The sequence below is a fragment of the Opisthocomus hoazin genome, chromosome 23, assembly GCF_030867145.1.
Source record: "Opisthocomus hoazin isolate bOpiHoa1 chromosome 23, bOpiHoa1.hap1, whole genome shotgun sequence".
NCBI lineage: Eukaryota > Metazoa > Chordata > Aves > Opisthocomiformes > Opisthocomidae > Opisthocomus > Opisthocomus hoazin.
In genome coordinates this window covers 11,731,653-11,754,140 of record NC_134436.1, presented here as the reverse complement: position 1 = coordinate 11,754,140, position 22,488 = coordinate 11,731,653, and the positions used below count along the sequence as shown (strand labels likewise).

Genomic DNA, 22,488 nt, shown 5'->3' with positions numbered 1-22,488 from the left:
AAACACTTGTATCAAATACAATAGCATGTTCACGACACTGCTCAAGTCAGAGTGAATAAGCTAAACTATTTTTGACACTACAGCCTTGGTTTTCTTCAGTCATATCTGTTTATTGATTACTCTGAGTTATCAGGGTTTCCAATTAAACCAAGGAATTAAGAGGAATTATATAAAACTGTATGTAGATTTACTCATGTAAATTCTATGTCAGCTCAGACTCCCATGCCCAATTAGGAGTGGGCTGTACTGTTACTCACCAGTGTTGCAAAAGTGCTCTGGAAGTGCTTCTGCTGTGTTTCTGTTATCAGATTAAAATGCCCATACATATTTTTAACATTACTTTGTAATAGAAGAATAAAAGGAACATGGCTCTTTACAAACTGAGCCATGACAACAGGACTCCTTTTGCATCGTTTATCTAATATAACAAAATTAACTTTAAAAGTTCAGCATATTTCACATTTTGAACTAGTCTAAGAACACATGAAGATGTTCTCCGTGTTTGTTCAAATGTATGTTCTGTATCTAGTCTTTGCTGCTTCAGCAAGCTCTCAGGAGAAGCACATTGAACTGCTAAAGGGCATCCTGTCTTGCTGTACATCATTACTGAAATAATATTGAGCAGAATCTCCAAGCTATTAGATTTACTTTTCCATTGAAAACTATGATTCATCTGAATGAAAGTAACTCTGCAATGAATATGATCTGCATGTCTCTGATCGGGTGTTTCTGATCACACTAGCTTGAAGTGCTACCTTGAACTTGGCAGAAAAAGTAGCCTGTTTTTCACGGTATCTATTCTATCGCTCATCCAAAGGTAGGTCAATAGTTAACGTTCATGCCTAGGCTTCAGCACACTCTGCTTTATTATGGCACCTGCCACTGAAGATCTCCAAGCAATTTGTGAACTTTAATCAGCTGAGCCTCAGGACTATTCAGTCAGTATGTTAATACACAGACTGGAAAACAGAGCTGTGAAAACCTGTCGGACTTCTCAGCGGGGCTGTAAGAGACGAGCAGTAGCTTTGTCTTCCTCTTTGTCCCCTAGAATGGGACTTCTCTGTCTGTTGTTTCATCTAGAGGGGCACAGAGAGCAGCAGTAGGAAGGGAAGGGGACTGGTCCAAGAACTCCCGCCAGCAAGATACACTGAGCAAAGAAACACGTGTTTTAGTCCAACCACTACCAGCTAGGATCCCCATTCCCTTCCCTCTGCCCTTTCCTGCCTCTGCTGCTGGCATGGAGTCCTGGACCTTGCCAGCAAGCTGGAACCAGCTGACTCCTGGAAGTGGCTGTTGAAAGGCTGTTGAAAGATCTGGTTCCTCGGGGCTACAAAATCCTAAAGCGGAGTGGCCAAAGCCAAGGAGGGGCTCCAGGCCACTCTGTTATTGCCTGCAGGCTGGGCACATCCCACACGTTGCCAGCCAAAAAAATAAAGAAGACCGGTTTACTCCCTCACTGATCATTTCTTCTCCAGCCTCTCCACATTTTGCAGTGATCATGTCTAGACCTAATGAGCTAACCAAACCAGCCTTACCAGCTTGGCTCAAGCGGCCGGAGTGGGAAGATGCAGGTTTCACCGCAGGCTGTGCGTCCCACCAGGACGCCCAGCAGGCAGCTGCTGCTGCTGCCCTCGGCGCTGCCCCAGCTCAGCAGCGGGTGGCAGCGGGCCGGGTGCCCCAGCTGCGCACAGCTGTAGTCACACCTCCCGGCAGCAGGTCTGCGCCGTCCAAACGCGAGAGCCCCGCGCCCGAGGAACTCGTGGGTTACACAGAGCAGGCGGAGAAATAAAATCAGAAATCACAAGCAAAACAGGGAGTTGGTTACGTGGAGTCCAGCAGGAATGGTAAGAGAGAAGGGATACGTGTCCAAACTCACAGGCTGCTAACTGCTTTTATTAGCAACGAAAGCTCTGCCTCGGAGAGAGCAGAGGCAGCAGAGCTGAGGCTAAGCTCATAAACCGAGTGTTTGCTCCTCTTCCCTTCAGTGACTCCATGACATGTTATCATGTCATTCTTGTAAATGTTTCAAAGAGAAGTTTTTGAATGATAGTGCTTTGCTACAGTCCCTGGTGTCGGGAAGGGCTGTACAAACATCTGCCATACACTCCTCAAATAAAATTTGACCAGAGCTTTTGTTTACATGGTTTGTCCTCAAAAGCAGCACCCAGCTGCAATGTTCAGCCATAGCTGCCTTCTTAAAAATGAACCTTTTATTTTAAACACAGTACACTTTGTAACAGGAAAATCAATATACAGTAACTCAGAATACTGCAGCTGTAGGGCATAATCTGATGACAGAAAGTTGAGAACAGTATTTTGGCAGTTCCATGTTCAGCTAATATTTCACTTTTTGTTTTTAATGGCATGGAGCTCTAAGGATCTGAGATTTCTCCCCACCTGGTGACCCAAAGCTACACAAAATGAAAAAGCCAAGAAACCACCGTTTTCAACTTTAAAGGCTATTATTTAAAAACTAAATCTGTTGTTACTTGCTTTTTCCTGTAGGTCTTCCCAGAGCTACGATGAGTTAACAACAGTCTCAGCGATCTGACAGCCCTTAGCAAAGATACGGGAACGCACTCCAGCACAAAGGGTGCCTTGAGAAGGCTGCTAGATACCGCCCGCTGCCTTCCCCCGGGCTGTGGGTGCGGGTGCCCAGCAGGGCGATGCCGGCAGCGCGGAGGAGCCGCAGCCGCGGAGGTGCCCGGTGCGCGGGAGTGCCGAACAAGCGCACGGATCTGAGCAGGGATTTCCATCACCTGTTACTTCTTCGTTCCGAACCGAGAGTTTGCGGTGAGGAACAAGCCGCTCCGCGGATGTCCGCACGCCGCCCCCGCGTACGGGCTCTGTGAAGCAGCCCGGGATTTCTGGGGCCGGGCAGCGGCGCCGGCCGGCTCCCCAGCACGGCACACCGCCCGCGCGGGTCCCCGACACCCCCCACGGCCCCTCGGCGAGCAAAGGGCAGCGGCCGCTGGGCCCCCCGGCTCCACCGCACCGCGCCGCACCGCATCGCACCGCGCGCTGCTGCCCGCCGCCGCACCGCACCGCGCGCGAGCCGCACCGCCCCCTAGCGCCGCGGGGTCCCCGGGCGGGCGGGGGCGCGCAGGCAGCCCGTCCCGCGCCGCAGGGCCGCCGCGCCCCCGCCCCGCCGCGCCGCCCGCAGCCGCAGCCACGCGAGCCGCCCGCAGCCGGACCCGCAGCCGGACCGCAGCCGGAGCCGGGCGAGCGCGGGAGCCGCCGGCGCGGAGCCGCAGCCGCTGGCAGCCGAGGGCTGGCGGGGAGATGAGCCCCGCAGCACCGCCCCGGGCAGCGAGGTGACTCCCGCTGACCCGGCCGCGTCTGCGCGCGCCGTGCGGGGCACCCAGCCGCACCTGGCTATGGAGGATGAGCTTTAAGATGAGCACCTACGCCGGCGATAAGCCCAACTCCTCGGAGGCGCCCGCGCTCGCGAACGGCAGCCTCTCGGCAAACCGCTCGGACGGGACCGCCGGCAGCCTGGGGACCCCTGCCTCGGACACCAGCAGGGCGGTAGCGGTGGGGCTCATCCTCGGCGCCTTCATACTCTTTGCTATCATCGGAAATATCCTGGTAATTCTCTCTGTTGCTTGCAATAGACATTTAAGAATCCCTACAAACTATTTCATCGTTAACCTCGCAATAGCAGACCTGTTGCTGAGTTTCACTGTCCTCCCGTTCTCTGCGACACTGGAGATCCTCGGCTACTGGGTTTTGGGGAGGATATTTTGTGACATCTGGGCAGCAGTCGACGTGCTGTGCTGTACGGCTTCCATTTTAAGTCTATGTGCAATTTCTATAGATAGATACATAGGGGTTCGTTATTCCCTCCAGTATCCAACTCTGGTAACCAGAAGAAGGGCGATTTTAGCTCTGCTGGGCGTCTGGGTCCTTTCCATGGTGATTTCTGTCGGGCCTCTGCTGGGGTGGAAAGAACCAGCACCCAAGGACGATAAAGAGTGCCGCATCACTGAAGAACCATTCTACGCTTTGTTTTCTTCCTTGGGGTCCTTTTACATCCCTTTAATCGTCATCCTCGTGATGTACTGTCGGGTCTACATAGTGGCAAAAAGGACTACTAAAAACCTGGAGGCTGGGGTTATGAAAGAAATGTCCAACTCCAAGGAGCTGACTTTACGGATTCATTACAGAAACATTCATGAGGACACATTGAACAGCGCCAAATCCAAGGGTCACAATCCCAGGAACTCCTTAGCTGTCAAACTTCTTAAATTCTCTAGAGAAAAGAAGGCAGCCAAGACGTTGGGAATTGTGGTTGGCATGTTCATCCTGTGCTGGCTGCCCTTCTTCATTGTTCTGCCGCTAGGTAAGTGGGTAGTCAAGGGACTGCGAGGGGAGGGGGACGAAGAGGGTGACTTCACAGGTATCACAGAAAAAAATCAGAGGAATGGAAAGCAGGTATGATTTTGAGAACTTCAGCACACAGATGAAAGGAAGGGCAGTGAAAGTCATTTACTTCTGATGTTGGCTTTTTCAAAGGGTCGTGCTGAAACTTTGTAAGCGTGCAGCCTGCAGGAAGTCTGCTCACCTGGCAGTGCTTCTCCGTGGCGGCCAGATGGCAAACCAGGGGACAGTAGCTTCAGGGTTTATATGTTAAATCCCCCTTCATGGTCTTTGTTTGAATTGAATTGCAGAAACATTTTTACAGGGTGCTTTAACAAAAATCCTGGATAAGAACACAAGCAGAGTTTCAGCACTGCAATGTTCTGGCTTAGTTCACTGTTCGGGCTATGATACAGCAGGACTCCCGGCGTTACTAGGTTTCTTAAACGGAAATGAACCTGACCTAGCGATGAGGTGCAAAACTCCCCTGAGCTCTGGGGAGCTGAAAAAGGTCTAGTTCCCAGCTCAGCCATCACTGCTCAAGCCCCCAGAGCAAACACACGAAGCCCACGGATCCCCCCAGAAAGGTTCTCGCTGCTTTCAACAGGTCTTAGTTCAGGCATTTCGGGAGATCTCCATGTGAGCTCTTGGCAGCCACTTTGTTCACCTGCAACTTCAAAATCCCACCAAAGCATTTGATGTAGCCTTAATGCATTGCCCTGTGCTCCCGAGCCCTTGTGAAATTTGCTTATATAGCCTTTAATGCTAGCACTACCTCTGCAGGGCGCTATCTCAAGGCATTGAATTACGAAGCTCTCAAAAATATCTGTCCAAAATTCATTTCCCTGAGACACAATCTGGCAGCCTAAATATGGAAAAAGATGGAAAAACAAAAAAGGGAGAAAAAGCCTTTATTAACGTTCCGTGTTTGTGTTTACTTAGTTACCCCACCAAGACATTTCTAACTGAGTGGCAAGCGAATATTTTGAGAGACTGCTGTTGAAAACTAAACTGAGTTCAGCAACTTGGTCCTGGTGAAGCGTTATAAAATTATAATTTCAGTGAATGTGTAGTATCATTTAGACTAGAATCTTTACTGCAAGACAACTCCTTAAGATATTGCAGGAAAACTTTATAATTTCTAGCTTCTTGTATCATAAACTTAAAATTTTTTACGATTCAAGATCTGCATAAAGCTAATATTAAGGATGTGGAAAATTCCAAACAGAAGGAAAATTGCGAGCAAAGTTCTCTTTGGCTACTGAAGTTTAAGTCCTTGTGCTGGCTCTTAAAGAAAGTTTACCACATAGAGCAAGTTTCCAACTATTGCAGAAATACAAACCTGTGGATAGCAATGTAATTTCAACATACGGTACCAGTAGTAGTACTAGATATGTAGCTAGTAGGTCATGATCCCCTGATAAAGTAGATTCCCTCCTGCATTTTGAATCATTGAAGGAACTTTGGAGAAAAAAAGCAAATGTGAATGCAGTAGAGCATATCCTTAGCTAGCAGAAGCCAGCATAGCTACTGACACTGCTCAGTGAACACAGATCAGACCAGTCCATTAAAAACATTATGGTCACAGGGCAGAAGCAAAGTAAGAAACCAGCAAGTTTCTTGAAAGAGTGCCAGTTTTCCCTTTGAGAAGTTATTTCAAAGCTTCTGGTCTTTCCTGGGAGGTTTAATGAGCCGTTGCTTAAGACACCTGAGTGGAGAATTTATTGCTTGTCACAATATGATTTTATCTCTCATATAAATTGTGTCCATGGCATCAGTGAGGCGATAGGCTGAGAGCCTCCACCACAGCAGACTGCGTGCTGGCAGAGGTGCTGGGTGAGCTGAAGGGCTAAGCCCAGGGCTGTGGGCTCTGACCTGACACAGACTGAGCACCTGTAACCCCCAACACCCTCGCTTCAGCGTGGCGAGCACGTGGTGTCACACAGAGCTGAGGTTCACAAGGAGTTGCCATTGTGTCAGTCAGAACAGTGAAAAAATCCACATCTTGCTGTTGCAAAATAGACTGCTGGCTCTCCTGTCCTCTGTCTAGAAATCCTTTCAGGGCCCCAACTCTTAACTGACACACTTTAGTCTAAGAAAGGGGGAAAAAAGGTATATATAGTATTTGATATAGTATCCAAATGTATTCAAATAGTAGGCACTTTCCCCTTGTTTCGCTGACTAGGATTAGGGCTGGGTCTGTTCCTTGTCCCCGATCTCTTTTGAATTTACTCAGCACACTCCAGAACCTTGTACTTATCATCTCTGTGTACCAGTGCACAGTTAATCAATGGTGTTAGGCACGACTAAGGCATTGCTCTCTAAAACAGGTGGGCAAAAGACCTTCTCCTGACATGCATAATTCAGCTGTTATTAACTGGAGGAGGGGGTAGAGCAGTGGAGCAAGACTTCTTCAGGAGGTTGCTGTGTGCTGCACTCTTCGTACTTCTGCTTTGTGTCTTGAAGTCGCAAAATTAAATGAAATGCTATTAAGAACGCTTACAAAAAGCACACAATGGTATGAAATCAATTTCAGTGATAGGCAAACCGTAGAATCCAAAAGGTGCCGATGACTTGCAAAACTCTCCATAGGTGCCCTGGGCTGCTTTAGTCACAACTCGCTCACTCACCCGTGCAGGACTGCAAGCTACAGTGCCTTTTCTGCTACTGCGTCCAGCCCAGATACTTCCCTTCACTATACTGGAAGGGTAGGCCTCTTCCTTAGCCGGTATTTTTCACACCTTATGTGTGAAACATGGGTTAATTTGACCCATTAACCCAAATCATACCCTCACATCCGCATCTTTACTATTTTTACCTGCTCCCTGTTTCACTCAGTAATGCCACGACCTGCAGAATGGTGTTAGCAGAGCAGCTCTGGATTTCTGAGGATCCAACCACAAAACACTTGTCAAGTCGACAAACGTTCTTTCTGCAACACCCCAAAACCATGTCTTAACAAATCTGCTTATATGCAGAGGAGTTTCCTTCCTGTTAGAAGTGTTCTCAGCTCTTCTACTAGTTTCCCGGACAAAATTATAACTTCACTACTCTGGCGTTTCAATATATTCTGCAGCTACCCGTTTCGATATTCCAGACAAAGGATTATTGCATCAGGTGGCAGATACATACTGGGAAGTGATGTGGTGCTGAAAGCAGCTATATTGCTTGGATAGATATTCCACGACAAAGTAAAAGGAGTAATATTAACACTTACAGAGTATTTTTCATGCAAGAACCAAAAGCCTTTGCAAGGAAAGCTCTCTGACAGAGCTCTGCATGCAGCTACAGAGGGGAATTACAGCACTGACACTGTGATGTTCTGAGCGTCATGAAATGATCGGCACGAAGAACGACCCACAACCTCTTTTTGTACGACCGAACCATGCTGCCTTTAGTGTTAAGCACCTGATGATGCAGCAAAACTGCTATCAAAGAGAATCATGTGAGAAATTAGTTTTTATTCCAGTAGCTACCAGATATTCTTTCCAGATAGCAACAGAGCTATAGAACATCTTTGTTGCACACATTCATAAATGCTCCATGGCTTGTAAACAGTTGTCTTGCCACTCAAAATTAGTTGTGGTACAGCATAAAAAATAAAATGAAGACATATGTGTCTTTGAGACAACTTCTTGCACCATAAATTCAGTGACTCGGCTTTGAAAAGTAAATATCTTGCTTCTTTAAAATAAATGTTTCTTTTCTTCCCCCTCATACAAACCCTTTCTTAGGCATTAGGACCACATTAAATATGCATTGCTGAAAAATGTTGAGTAAAATAGATGATTTTTATCTAAAGACTAGAGCCCTGTAGAAATAAAGTAGCGCTCATTAAAACTCTCTCCTTTAAATAAAGAATATCCAGTTCTGTGCCAGTACCTTTGCTACACAAATGAATCCAGAATGAAGGATCATATGTTTCCCCCTGGATACTAGGTAGAAGTTTAGTCTCATTCCTGTTAACTGAGGTATCAGAGTGGGCTTGCCAGTCTTCTCCCAGACACACACATCCCCCGCAAAGGCAAAACTCACCACCTCCAGCACTTTAACCAAAGCGTATTAACTTCCCCAGCCTACTGCTCAACTCCAGTGGAGATCAGCAGAGCATTATTCACTTCCCAGTTCAGAGCCTAACTCCCCCAGCTCCCACAAAACCTGTGATCTTATCCACTGAAGTCAGAAACAAAATTCTTGTAACTTCACTGGCAGTGGGATAATGTCCCAAGAGCCTCATAAGGAAGATACAACTGTTTTGGCTATCCTTATATATGAAGTTTTTGAAACCTCTCTATAAAATAATAAAAAAGGACATAAAAATACTCTGCATGCTACAGGTCAGCCAATACAAAATTATTCTTAAAATAAAACGTTACTCAAGTACAGTATGTAGATTTATGTCACATCAGGCCAACCCCTGAGTCTCTGCACCAAGAATACCAAATTAGGCCACTCAGTTTCCCATGGGAAACACTTCAAGGCATTAGGTCCAGTGCTGTCAATGCTACTGCGTTGTGCTTTCTGCAAGGCTTTAGGCCTGGTTTGTCTTTCTTCTCATCTTGGTCTTGCCCCCTCTTCCCCTTTCTAAGTAGCCTAGCTCTCTAGATTTGATGCCATCGAGTTACTAGTTACAGAGAATTTGGACAAATTAACGGCATGTGTGGCAATCTGACCCTCTGCCCACTTGCAGGTCAATCTTTGGTTCAATGTTCAATTGCACAGGTGATAGCAGGAACCTGCTCCTCCTATTTTCTAGCCAATTCCTGTAAAACTAAACATCATAAGGGCATTCTGGGACCAGTACAGCATGTTTTGTCACACGTGGAGGACTAGACAATTTCAAGACGATCCATTTTACTACTAAAATAGCCTCCCTTAAGCCCTGATTTAAGCCTTTTGGTTTGCAAAGGATGCCAACTACCAGTTACTTACAGACTTCTATTTTTTAGAACAAAGCAGATGAAACCGCACAAATTCTGGGGTACTTCTTGTGTATGCGTTTGATTTGCAGCTCAGAGGAGAAAAGGGAAATCTTAAAGTGTACAGTCTCACAGACAGAAAACAATACAGAAAAAACACAAATAAATCAACTCGCGTTGACTATTCAACCTCAGGGACAGCAGCAACTCCTGTCTCAGGTGTTCAGAAAGCTCCAGGGAAAAAAAAATTCAGGACTGAGCCACTGGGCAGCAATAGGAAATCTCAAAAGTATTGAAATCAAAGACAGGGGAGCAGTGATAATTTCAGAGGAAACACTGCTTTCAGCATCCAGCAAGACAGTGGACACAAGGTCCTTATGCCAAAGGCATTTGCAAACACATCTGCTATTGTTCAGGTTGGTACTCATGATGAAAGCGCTGAGTAAAGTTATACATGTGCAAATGGTCCTAAAGCATCAAGGCCATACTTCAGGATCTCAGCTGCATGTTCTTTAGTGTGCCTATCTGTGAAATACAGACATGAACAAAAAGTGATCAGTTTTTTAGTATCTTCACTAAAGTCCTCCTCCATAGCCTATTGCAAGATTTTGAGGTATTTTGATGGGCTTTCAAGTGATACCTAGAAACTGAAAAGCAATAACCATCAGTCTCTAAGTAACAAAAGAGAAAAAATACAATGGAAATTCATACACTGTCTTTGTAGCTGTGTTATTCAATTCCATGCTAGAGTCCTGTTATTTATACCAATGATGTCCAAGACAGATTACCTCAGTTATAAGTCAGAAGCGAGAAGGGGAGAAAAAGACACCAAAGCATGCCCAGTAATTGAAGATATTTAAGTATAATAAATGAAATGTCAGTAGACTTAGATTAGCTTTTCAAGACTCCCTGAATCCGCTAATCCTTTGCAAAACAAGCATAAGCTTGGCCCGTAATCTTTCTGGTTAGCAAGCTGCAAAAGTCTGTAATGCTTTTGGACAAATTAATAATAACAGTAAGACCATGCTTCTGTCCCTACTGACTGTCAGTTTTAGAGTACCAAACAAGATTCATACTAAAATTGATCTTGATTTTATCATATTTATGTGAGGGCAGCACAATTTAAACACAAGTGGATTCTCTCCATGGTGTAAGTCATCACAGCTATTCTAGACTGAGGGGTGGTAGACTAGTGTATAGAAGGATACACAGGGTTTGTGTCAAAAATGTAAGCGCTTGATGGAATTTTTCTATGTCTCATCTATTTTCCATATCTTGTATCTCCACATTTTGTTATTCCAGATATACTCAGAATTTTTTGTAATATGACAACTATGGATGAGGCATGAAAAACCTTAATCCTGTTGCTTTTTTTTACCGTTCTTTTTCGAACTACAGCTTTCCTCTTAATTTCTCATTCTGGGCTGGGCAAATAAAACTCCTATTTGCCTTTTCTATTGCTCTTCTAAACACCAACTTGCAAATGGTCTGTTGTACTGTAAGTTTTTAAAAATAATTTTCAACTCTCAATGCTTTAGCATCAACACCATCTTTTTTATGACACTGTAGGAAGGACAGTCATGGACTGCAGACCAGAGCAGGATCTCTGGAAATGATAGATTATCTCATAGCTTCTGCCTATCAGAGACAATCTAATCATGCCAGGAGTGCCAATGTTAGTAGCTCTGTGGTTAAATACACAGGCACTGTCCCTTTAAAAATGCAAATATAGCTGCTCTGCTTTGCAATTGCTTGTAACATAAGAAGATCTAGCAGGTCTGGGTGTTAGCAGACAGATCTGATCCCTATATGTACTACAACCTTCATCAGCAAAGCTTCAAGGGAGGTAAAGTCCTAGTTTTATTTTGGCCATTCTAGATAAGTCTCTATTTTTGGAGCCTTTATAAGGCGCTCAGATTTGAGCGGTTGTGAATGAAGTTCATGCAGCACTCACAGAAGTGATTTGTTCATCTGAAATATGAGGCACCCTTTATCAGAGATAGATAGTGTGGATTGTAAGAAATTGTGAATTTTGATTAGGATAAGAAAATAGAAACAATAAACTTTCTCAGCCTGTGAAACAGCAGGGAAAACGTATCCCGTAGGCTTTGCGCTTACTCATTAACATATCCATAGGGGGATGTACTCTTTACGGTCAGATTCTGCGTTTGTGTACGTCTGCTACTTTCATTTGCCTGCTAAAGAACCTGTCTACACAGGATCAGGCCTTAGATTGGTAGGAGTTAGAGAGTTTACTTAATATCAATAATGTATTGGTTTGCAGACGCTTATTTTCCTGTCTGAATGGGATGTGGGAATAAGTATGGACCACTTTTACCCTGTCAGAACAGTCAGGGGAGACTTCTCCATGCAGCTTCCTTGATTCAACTGGGAAGTGGGGAAATGAAACACTCGAGGGCTGAGGACTAGCTGAATGACACCTTCATCACCCTCACAAGTGTTTGCTCACTGTAGGGCCAGAAGGCTCCAGCAAAGAGAATCCCGCAACTGCCATAGGTAGTCAGTTCTAGGACATAAACTCCTCACAACCAGGACACTTTCCTTAAGAGCTGGACATATAGATAATGTGCCTATTAATGCAATGAAGAATGTGAACTGCTGTACTTGCAACAGCATCATATTTGTATTTCTACTTCTCCCATATCTTCTGCAATATCATTGTCTAGTCAGTTACTCATTATCTGATATTTCTCCTTCCTCAACAGCATAGCACCCTCCCCCAACACAGACGCTCAGGTCACCCACAAACACGGGAGCGCAGCTCTGCACCGTGGTGCTGACTGCGAGGTTACTGTGATCCCCACGGTGTCCCCCGGCCTGGCAGCCTGGGCACCGCTGGGATATGCAGCCCAGGGCATCCCACAGAGACACCGCCACGCTCGAGAACCATAACCAAATGCCAGCCATCGTTGCTTGTTTGTAGTAGTTATAATCTAACCATCTTTCATTTTCTTTATTGAATATTATTCTGTTGATTTTGGATGCTCTTCCTATTTCTCAAGATCTTTTTTCACTGCTGTCCTAACCCTCTTCTCCAGAAGGCCTGCAGTCCCTCTCGGCTTGATCAACTCTTAATTTTATAACCATACTCTCTATTTCATCCTCTACTGTTTGTAAACTGTGAGGTTTCTTACTATATTAAATAAGTCCAGGGGAATGTAAACAAACTCTGAATGCTGGAAGGCAAGAAATCAGGAGCTTTAGAAATCCAATTAGCTTTAAAAACTTGGCACGCTGGCTTGGCTAAGCATGTGGTAAAAAGGACCGCAGAAAGCTTAAATAAAAGACGAACACATCCTTTCCGCATTCTCTAAACTCCTACTAACAACTCCGGTCAGAGGCAGCTTATTACTTTCACAGGGAGAATTTTACTAGCTATACACATGTAGCGCTTGAGCTTTCCCAGCTCATTAAGAAGTGGTCGTCACGCAGCCCTTCGCAGCTCCCAGCCGTCACGGCTGCAGCAGGACTCACAGCGTGCACTGCAGGGGAGAAGCGGAGGTTCCCGGCCAGGCCATCAGCAGCCACCCACTGCCTGGCACTGCGAGAGTTTCTCACCAATCGCGTCACAAACTCGATCAGGTCACTTTTCATAGGAAGGCTCAGTTTCATCAGAAAACAAATTTATTGCAAAACAATACTCATTTTTGCAAAAGTTGTCTCCTCGAGAACAGATTGAGAGACGGGTTTGATATTGTTGAAGCTTCCTGTTTTTCATGTTTCAGAACCCAGTTGTTATCATTTTGTATTTTGCAATGCTTTTCATCACTACAGCAATTTTTAAAGCATAGGAGTTTTCTCGTGTGGAATGTTGAAAAGTTCAGATTTAATTTCAGACAGAATGACTCCAATCTGCACCAAAATGGAATAATTCTCTCCTCTGAATGAAGGAGGATACGTTTGCCTTCCAAGGTTACCTGAACAATTTAAATTTGACCAGACTCTATAACAAGACTTCCAAATACTTATTATCGGTTCTCTAACTATTTCTGTTTTACGGTATTTAAACAAGAAGGTGGTTTGCTCTCCAGAATACCCCCACTCGGTGTTTCCAGCTTTGAAACACTTCATTTTCTACTTCTTACAAATCAAGTCAAGTCGTTTCAAATTTGATGGCTTTTCTTTAGTCTTAGGACAATGACAAACACCTGTGCAGTGAAGCTCTCCTTCTACCCCATGATTTTTTTTTTATTATTATTTTTTACCCGTATTTTATTGTAGCTAGTTTGCTATTACTGGAATATCAACTGAGACACAGCAAAGTACTTAAACAACTCCAGACCATTTCGTTTCAATAAAAACAAATGTTGTATTTGTTCCAGTAAACAGGAACATACATTCACCCTAGGCTGGCTCTCATCAAAGCAAAACTGGATTTAGAAGATTTTGAAATGTGATTTTTTTGTAATGGGCAGAAAACATAGCAACTGATAACCCAAAACTCATCCATAGAGACGTTTTCTTCTTAAATCTAGGAAAGCCACAGTACTCCTGCCCAACTATTCTAACCTAAGTAGCAAATACTTAATTGTGAACAGAACTGATGATTCTATGAGTAATTTAGATAAATTGATATCAAATACACAAATTATTAAAAATTGATGTTTAATTATTAGAAAGTAAATTATCACAGCACAAAGTGATTAGAAAAGAGATTAGCAGTTGGAGTTAAAAACTGAATAAGACATAAGGAGAGTAGAAATAAATATTAAAAAATTAAGAGGAAGAAAGGAAGTAAGTAACAGGAAAGTGAACATGCCTGCATGCAAAAAGAAAAGCAGAGGTATTAAAGAGAAGGCAGGCAGTAAAGGAGAATGTGGTTAATTTTAGATTAAAAAATCATTAACCGTTTAAAATTTTCCTCCCACTGGGTACAAATAATAAATATATGGCATTCTTGAAAACACCCCCACACAGAATACCCTCTCCCATGAAGACGACTCACACAAACATTAACATAGGATGCAAAACTACTCATATGCCCCTATCGGATGCAAGCTGCAGCAGATTGGGCTGTAGAATAGGAATGGGGCCAGCGCTGGAGCGAAGGGATTATGCCCTTTTACTCCACACTCATGAGACTGGGCCTGCAGTACTGCATCCATGCAGAGGAAGACAACGATCAACTGGAGTGAGTCCAGTGGAGGCAACCAAACCGGTCCTGAGGCTGGAGCACACTGTGTGAGGAGCGGGTGAAGGAATGGGGCTGCTTCAGGCTGGAGAAGGGGAGGCTTCAGGGGACCTAATGCAGCGCTGACCCTGCTTTCAGCAGGGGACTGGACAAGAGACCCCGTAACATCTTTTTCACTGCAATAATGCTGTAATTCTATTAAGTTCTTGGCTTTCAGTCCCATCACGTATAAATAGATACATATTACTTGCATGAAGTATGAAGGGAGGAAATATAAACAGAGAATGGAACCCAGTGATATTTCACAAATGACTAACTGTTGGTCACATACATAGTTGTTTATTTCCTCTGTGTGGCTGGAAGTAGCACACAGAGCAGAGTGGAACAGAAGTTTTAGCTCACAAGCATTATCTTACATGTTATTTTTCAGATCTAAATTCCAGCTAATCACTATGGTATCTGGTCACCTTGCATACGCACACAACTGGAGTGGCAAGTTTTCTCCCTTCTCCTAGAAGTGGTTTGGGAGTTTTGTCTGGTTGGTTGGTTGCATTGGCAGGTCTAATTTCGATGCTAAGTTCTTTCTTCCATAAAGTGGAAGTGGAAACTCAAACATGTCCTGTGTATTACATTTTTGTCAAGAAGCTCGCCAACTATTACACTAAGGATCCTTAAGTAGCAGGCCTTAACTTTCCCATCCTCCTTTTTCTATGAATATAGCGATCAGTTGTGAGAGGTAGCAAAGGAGCAGATATTTAGATGCAAGAAAAATGACAGAGCAGGAAAAAATAAGACAGAGCAGTGCGTGCATATGTGTGTGTATGTGTTGCTCCTCTGCAGAGAGCTACATCACACCTCCTTCGGTGAAGTTTTCCTTAATCAAGCGTATTGGGATTAAGCCAGTCCAGAAGATCTTCCTGCTGCTCACCTTGCTATTTAAAGACTCTTCCAAAGTTCAATGAAGTCCTTATGGGCTTTCAAAGACTCCCACTGACTCCAGTGGACTCTGAATTTTAATGTCTCAGTGATGTTCTAGCCAGATATTCTGCAGAATATGTAAAGACAATTAATATGGCAAATTGTTTCCCACAATGTTCCCTAATTTCATTGAGGGTGCTTTACTTACTTTCTGTGTAATACAGCATTCATTATAAAGGACTGCTCAGGACCTAAATGAAATTAGCTTTTACTAAATAAAATACTTCTTCATTCCTCTTTATGATATTTGCTGTTGCTCAGTGTATTTCCAAACTGAATAGCTCTATCAAGTCTGGTGAGCATGGCCAAAAAACAATCAAAACAGAAATATTTCCTGTTCTCCATTTGTACAGGACACAGGCTTTGCAAAAACTTCATTGGTGTCAAAGGTGCAATCAGGGCTAAGATTGTGCTATTATGTTCAATAAATCACAGGGTTTATTAAAGGAAAATAAAGGAAAATAGAAAATATACGTTATCTTAGAGTGAAGCTGTTAAACACAAAGCATCAGGAGAGCGATCAGTTTGAGTAGGGAAGTCACTCCGCCTACCCCCATCGCAAATAAATCACTGAGGACATAACATATACAAAATTTTCCAGCCATTTTGAAAAGCAGTCTAAATCCGTACAGGGAAATATTTAATCTATTTATCAGACTGTAATGGGAAAGTAGTTGGAGATTAGGGGAGGAAATATTAGTCTGATGTTTAGAGAGCGCGTCTAGTAGGCTTAACTTTATCATTTTACCAGGGTACCAAAACAGCCTGCAGTTGTTCGCTCTTAATAGGTTAATTATGAGGTAAAGCATGTGTGCAGCCAAATAAAAGGTGTTGTTAATTCCAAGAACAAGGTATGGAAAAGGGTAATGTTAAAAATATACAAGCTAATTGAAACATTTTTCATATCTTTATAAGGTGAAAGGCAGTGGAGCTTTGCATAATAGTCACCAAATTAAACTATATTTAGAAGTACATGGCATGTATAGCAAGACCCATCTAAACCACCTTCTGGATAATAAAGAACAGCTTTTACTCTCTGTCTGTAGAAAACTCAGGCTGGGATTCCACCCAGTGAGGAGGGACTGAACACAAAAACTCAGAAAATTTCCAAAGCCCTGAAGAGAATAAGTGCCCAAATAAGTGTCTGTCTCGAACATTCCATTTTTCTAACAGTTAATCCTGAACCTAAATAATGCATATGTTTACCAAGGGGATCTAAGACTACAGTGTCCATGGGATTCCAGTACTGCAAATGTAAAACTCTGCTGGGCTGCCAAAACTTCAACCATAAAGTTTTCCTAGTGAACAGTTTTACTCTGCAGAGTTAATCAGAGAAAGAAGGACTAGAAGAGATCGAAGAGGCCATTCAGGGCATCCTCCAACCCAAAGGCCAGAGCAGTTATGCATAAATCAGTAGATGTGTGTCTACTCTGTTTTCAAGAGCCTCCAGGATCGGATTTTTACATCCTTCTTAGGCAGTACATTCCAGAATTTTCCTATCTTGGAAGACAGAAAGCGTTTTCGAATCCATAATCTCAGTTTGTCTTGCTGTAGCAAGACAAAGTTCAAATCACTGTGCTTCATATATTTGCCACTGTGGACACAGAAAACAATTTAATTTCCCTCCTCTTTGCAGGTAACTTTTATGTTTTTAAAGACAAATAGTCACGTCTCTCAGTCTTTTTTCCTTCACCATGATGAAAGTTGTATCACAAAACTACTCCGTTTCAGAGCATCTGTAGCTTTCGGTGGCAGAGGATCCCTTCATTAGCCATCGATCCCTTCATAGGTGGAGTTTTGTTATGATCACGTAATCTTCGCATATAGCCTCTACAGGGCCAGCCATATATCTGATCACATGCATCTACCAGTTTCTGTTAATGTCAGGAAATATTCTTGAATTCTGCTTTTTCTTGGGTGGTGGCAAAGGTAGCAGGACCCATCAAACGCACGACTTGAATGTGCTGTGCTACCTGCTGTGAGATCAAGTAGTAAAGAGAGTCGTGCCAGGTCTCACGGTTCTCTTCCTGGTAAAACAAAAACTTGCTGGCTGGTGAAAATTATTTAGCACGTGACCTTCAGCTGACTGCCTTTACCTTCCCCCAGCTCCCATTGCCCACTGGTAAAATCAGGAGGATGGCACAAAGTCAGGATCAGAAGTGCTGTCTGAGAGCAGATGAGTTGTGCTCCTATGTATGAACTGATTCTCACTGGGACTGCAGTAACCTCTCTTATTGCTAGGGCCTTCTTGGAATAATGCTCTGCCACCTGATTTTTGAAAAAAAACTGGGAAGTAATAGTGCATTGTACCATAGACAAAATTCATAGGTGAAATCCATCTCCCTTGAGAGCAGTTGCATATACATATATAAGGAAGGGTAGAGGAGTTAAGAATAGTTCTATCCAGTTTTAATACAACAGTCTGAAATCAGAGCACTTAACGCACCAGTCTATAACCAATGGCTTACTTATCAAATTAACATTCCTTGTTCAGAAAAGCATACTTCCTCACCTTCTTGTGAAAACTTATCTACTAGTTTGTGTATAATTCAGGAATCAAGCAACACTTGCACTGTGCTGTTTGCAGAACGAGGAAAAAGTGGAGAATGAAATAGTGTTTAATGATCAGTGTTTTCATAAACTCCTAGACACTGCTTCCTGAATTTCTTAGCTTCAAAACTTTTCTACTATTGTAGCCAAATCCTGATCTATACCTTAAAATCACACCACCACATAGCTTTCCAAACTGATCTATTTCCAGATTTTCTGTTAATGACTGAGACAGGGTCATGATAGCTTTTGAATGACTGTCGGGGCTCAGTGATTTTTCTCTAATCAGGCCTGAACACAAGGTACCTCCATCCATCAGGGTTGCTATGAGGAAATTCTCTGCTCTTTTGTGTTACTGCCCTTTAATATAAAAGAGCTTTGAAAATGCTTGCTGCAGCTGCTGAAAATGGCCTGATGTCTTCTTTTTCAAATGGTGATTCTGTGATTCTGTGGTATTTGAAAAATAGATTATCATGAAAGAGAAGCATAAGCTCCTTACCTTTTTTTCCTTAAGGAACACACACTTCCTGAAGCACTTTACAAAGATTAGCCATTTTACGGCACTCAGCTTTTTACCTTTTTCCCTACTTGGTCTCTTAGTCTTTACTGTATATAGTTCTATTTGGTTCACATGCAATATAGATCATACAAGCACAATTCATTTATCTGCTTTGGTTCCCAGTTTTCTTCTCTATAGCTTAGCTCATTTTATTTGTCCTTAGGGAATTTCACAAAATTTGTCAGTAAACTTCCTTAATTTTTTTTTATCTTATTGAAAATTATACCATAGCATTTACTCTGTCCATATTTAACCCGCCTAAAAATATTGCCATCTGGTAGAGGAATGTCCTGTAGATCTTCAGTTGCAGTATGAGAGAAAGGCAAACCAAGTGATCTGGAAAAATTCACCACTGCTCATTCAACATTCACACATAAAAAAAATGGGAGCGCTTTAGCCACTTCATGAGGTTTACCGGGCTTTAAGAGCTAAAAATATTGTATAATTTAAAGGAATTCCAGAAAACAATTTAAGAAATTTATCAGTATGAGCTCCAAAAAGTTCCTTGTTGTACATCATAATGCTTTGTACTTGTTTTGTAAAGTCACAAAGCTTTTCTTTTCCCTAAGCTGAAGAAAACATTAGCAATTATTATTTACAAAACAAACCCTGAAAAGGTTTGCAACTGTGCATGTGGGAGATTTTGGAGCATTTTCCTCATCTCGGCTGCAGTTGTAAACTTAGATCAACTTTTCCTAAAGCTTTAGAAGAATTTGACACCTATTTAATGGCTTATTCCACAGAATCATATGAATTGTCACTGAATCTTTCATCAAAGAGTATATAACACTCACAAGAGGCAGTTTTAAGTGCCTGCATTGATTTGATTTATCTGTCGGAAATTTATCAAATACAATTCATAGTTTCTCTGATGTTAGACGTTGTACTCTGTACTTTCTGCAGTATCAATCAGGACAGATGTAGGATCTCCATCAGATGGACGGAACAGGCATTGGTCAAACCCCACAAATCATTAGCAGCAACAAAGCAGTAAGGGACATGGGTTCAACTTACAAGAGTCTTGCATGTGGAGTAAAAGTCAGTAAGTGCAGGAGTCATGAAAGAAATACCACGAACCTTGTCAATTAAAACCTCCATTTTAACCTTAAGGGCTAGCAGGTTGCTTAGCTCCAAGGCAATATGTAGAGCTAGTGCTAGCTGGCACCATCCCAAAACACTGCCAGGGAAAAAGTCTATTATTCTGGATTCATGGGATCTTTCCTGAGTCCTGTTGCCCAAGTGAGGGGGAGGAAGAATCTCTCTCCAGATAGCTGATGCCATCTCAGCATCTTATTTTCTCTTCTGAGCCAGCTCAGGGACTAGCTGCCACACCGAGGAGGGCAGTGGATGTGTGAGGAATACCACATACCTACCTCTCTTTGGCTTTCTTGTGAGCTAAGGAGACTCAGACCCTATAAGCCAGCACCAGGCCAGCACTGTCATCTAGATAAACAACCGTGTCTGCTGTGGCACAGAAGAGCTCTTTACCCAAGGAGCTAGGAAGTGCTTTTGCATAGTTTTGAGGCCTAAGTCGTGGCCTCTACATTGCTATGAGATGGGAAATATGCCTAGAATTGTATCCCTCCCCACTAAGGCATCCTGACAGTCACAACTGACTCAGCTGCTTTCACAGCCCAGGGAATCTGAAACCACTCCAGCGTGAAAGGTCGCTCTTCTAAGAGATGTGGCATTCAGGCTTGTGTCACCTTCCATTTGAAAAGCAAATCTAACTCCAGTTCTTGACATAAGAATTCTCTCCTGCATCCCTGTTCATTGGTTACTTGAGCCAGACACCAAGGTGTTTTCTCAGCTGGATAACTGTTGAATGCCTGTTTTGCTTAAAAAGCTCATACATTCTTTCATAAAACCCCATTTGCTAAATTTAGCTGATCAATTGCATGTTTTTAATACTAAAAGTATGTGAAATGGATTTCCCAGTATGAGTTTTTCATTTGGGCAGCCTCTTTAGGGAGATTATTTGGTTGTGAATGGAAGAGGAAGCATTCACAAAATAACCTCTTTGTTTGGGTTACCCATTTTTATGAATGCCTGAGATATGGGAAGTAATACAATTAAATTCAGGTTTCAAGAGGTTTGTACTATCATAATAATCTAGATAAATGGGATGATGTTTAGGAGCTGCCAGAGAATGTGTCAGAAGTTGTAAGGTGTGTCTGAACACACTCCTTCTGAGAAGCCTGGGAATGGTTAGATCTTTTTCTACAGAAATGACATTCAAAAGCCTTTGAAGAAGGCACAACCTTACTCCACGTGTGCCTGGTGGAGCCGCGTGGACAATGGAGGTCTGATCTTTCACTGGGATCAATAGATGTTAGTGCAACAGATGCATACATAGAAACACAAGGACTACTTTTTATTTTTTAATTCTACCTTAATTATGTGATACTTTAGCTTTCAGATGGGGGAAAGCACTTCCTTACTAGTTTTAAATATAACAACAGGAACATTTTATTACTCAAGACCAAAAATGAAAGCAACATGCATTAAAGATTTTTAATAAACAGATACTAACAGTGATCTGATGGGACATTTACCCTTCCTAAAGGCATGCAAACCAGTTATCTCAAATATTGTCTCTGCTTGTTTTTTCTGGACAGGATCTCTGTTTTCGGCTCTGAAGCCCCCTGAAACGATCTTCAAGGTGATTTTTTGGCTTGGCTACTTTAACAGCTGCTTGAATCCAATCATCTACCCTTGCTCAAGCAAAGAGTTCAAGAGGGCTTTTATACAGATCCTAAAATGCCAGTGCCACCGTCGAAAGCAGTTGGGGTGGTGGGCCTACAGCTACAGAAACTGGAATCGGTGCTCCTTTGAACACCCTAGGAAGGACTCTCTGGAAGACAGCGGAAGTTTCCTAAGTGGCAGTCAGAGGACATTATCTTCAGCATCTCCCAGCCCTGGCTACCTGAGCAAAATCACTCACCCACATATGGAGATGTGCACATTCCAGGAGTGGAAAAACTCCAGCTCGTTCCTGAGCCCCTTACGGGAAAGCAGCAGACAAAAGGACCCATGCCAGTTCTTTACCTTCAATCTCTTAACAGAGCGCAATGGACACGTTCCTGCTGGCAGCCAGGCTTCCAGCCATGGGGACCATGAGGCCATCTGTGACACACTGAATGGCAAAACTGACTGCAGAGCAAACACGATGCTGGAATGAACAGATTCCGAACAGTCTGTTCTCTGTACACTAACCTGCTTGACTTCTAGCCCAGGTGAAGAAATGGACCTTTGCACATTTTCTCAGTATAGCACTAGACGGAAGCCATTGAGGAGCGGGCAGATTTACGTCACAAGAGCGGCGAAGTGTAGGGGCTAACCATATTCCAAGTCAGTTGCCAGAGAGGCTACTGAAGTCAGAACAGAATGCGGGGAGGGCGCCGCATAAACCCAGGGAAGTGCACATCCAACCATTTAGCTGTCAGCTGTCAGCTGTCAGGAACAGCCAAACACATATGTATATAGAAAGAATGTATAAATATGGGGGTGGGCAGGGGAAATGTGTCTGAATGTGTGTGTACATGTGTGCTAGCCGCATGCATGGATGCCTGAGAGTGGAAGTGAGCAATGCAGTGTTGTTTGTACCTCTGCAGGGTACTAGTTGCCGCTGATTTTGCCTGTAAATTCTTATTGTTCTTGTACTTCACTGTACATTAGCACTTTAGAAATGGAAAACAATGTCAAAGATTAAAGTAATTTCACAACAATTTAAACACTTGCACCTATTACTATAGGACTGGAATCCAGCCAAGTCCGCTCATCATGATTTTCACTTCAAAATAAAACACTCATAGCGGTTAAGTTTGCCATTGTAACTCCTAGGATGCTCTTGAATCTCTCTGCAGCTGCTTCTCTGCCATGATTCCCTTATCACCAACATACGTAACTCCTCTACCCTTCACCATGTTCTTTTTTGAAAGTTTGAAAATACCAGCAACGAGGGGAGCTCA

The 22,488-nt window shown here is 43.2% G+C and overlaps 1 protein-coding gene across 1 annotated transcript; it reads left to right on the top strand.

Annotated features, from left to right (window-relative positions):
- Positions 1-3,226: 3,226 nt before the first annotated feature.
- Positions 3,227-22,251, top strand: ADRA1B (adrenoceptor alpha 1B). Its single transcript, XM_009935789.2, has 2 exons — positions 3,227-4,342; positions 21,136-22,251. Exons 1-2 carry the CDS (start codon positions 3,385-3,387, stop codon positions 21,696-21,698), a joined length of 1,521 nt encoding a protein of 506 aa, XP_009934091.2. The 5' UTR covers positions 3,227-3,384; the 3' UTR covers positions 21,699-22,251.
- Positions 22,252-22,488: the final 237 nt, after the last annotated feature.

What these genes read in the sequence shown, in the direction of transcription:
- ADRA1B (XM_009935789.2), top strand. Translation starts at nt 3,385, where the DNA reads ATGAGCTTTAAGATGAGCACCTACGCCGGCGATAAGCCCAACTCCTCG. An exon ending in CTTCATTGTTCTGCCGCTAG is followed by an intron (nt 4,343 to 21,135) that starts GTAAGTGGGTAG and finishes TTTTCTGGACAG; the next exon opens with GATCTCTGTTTTCGGCTCTG.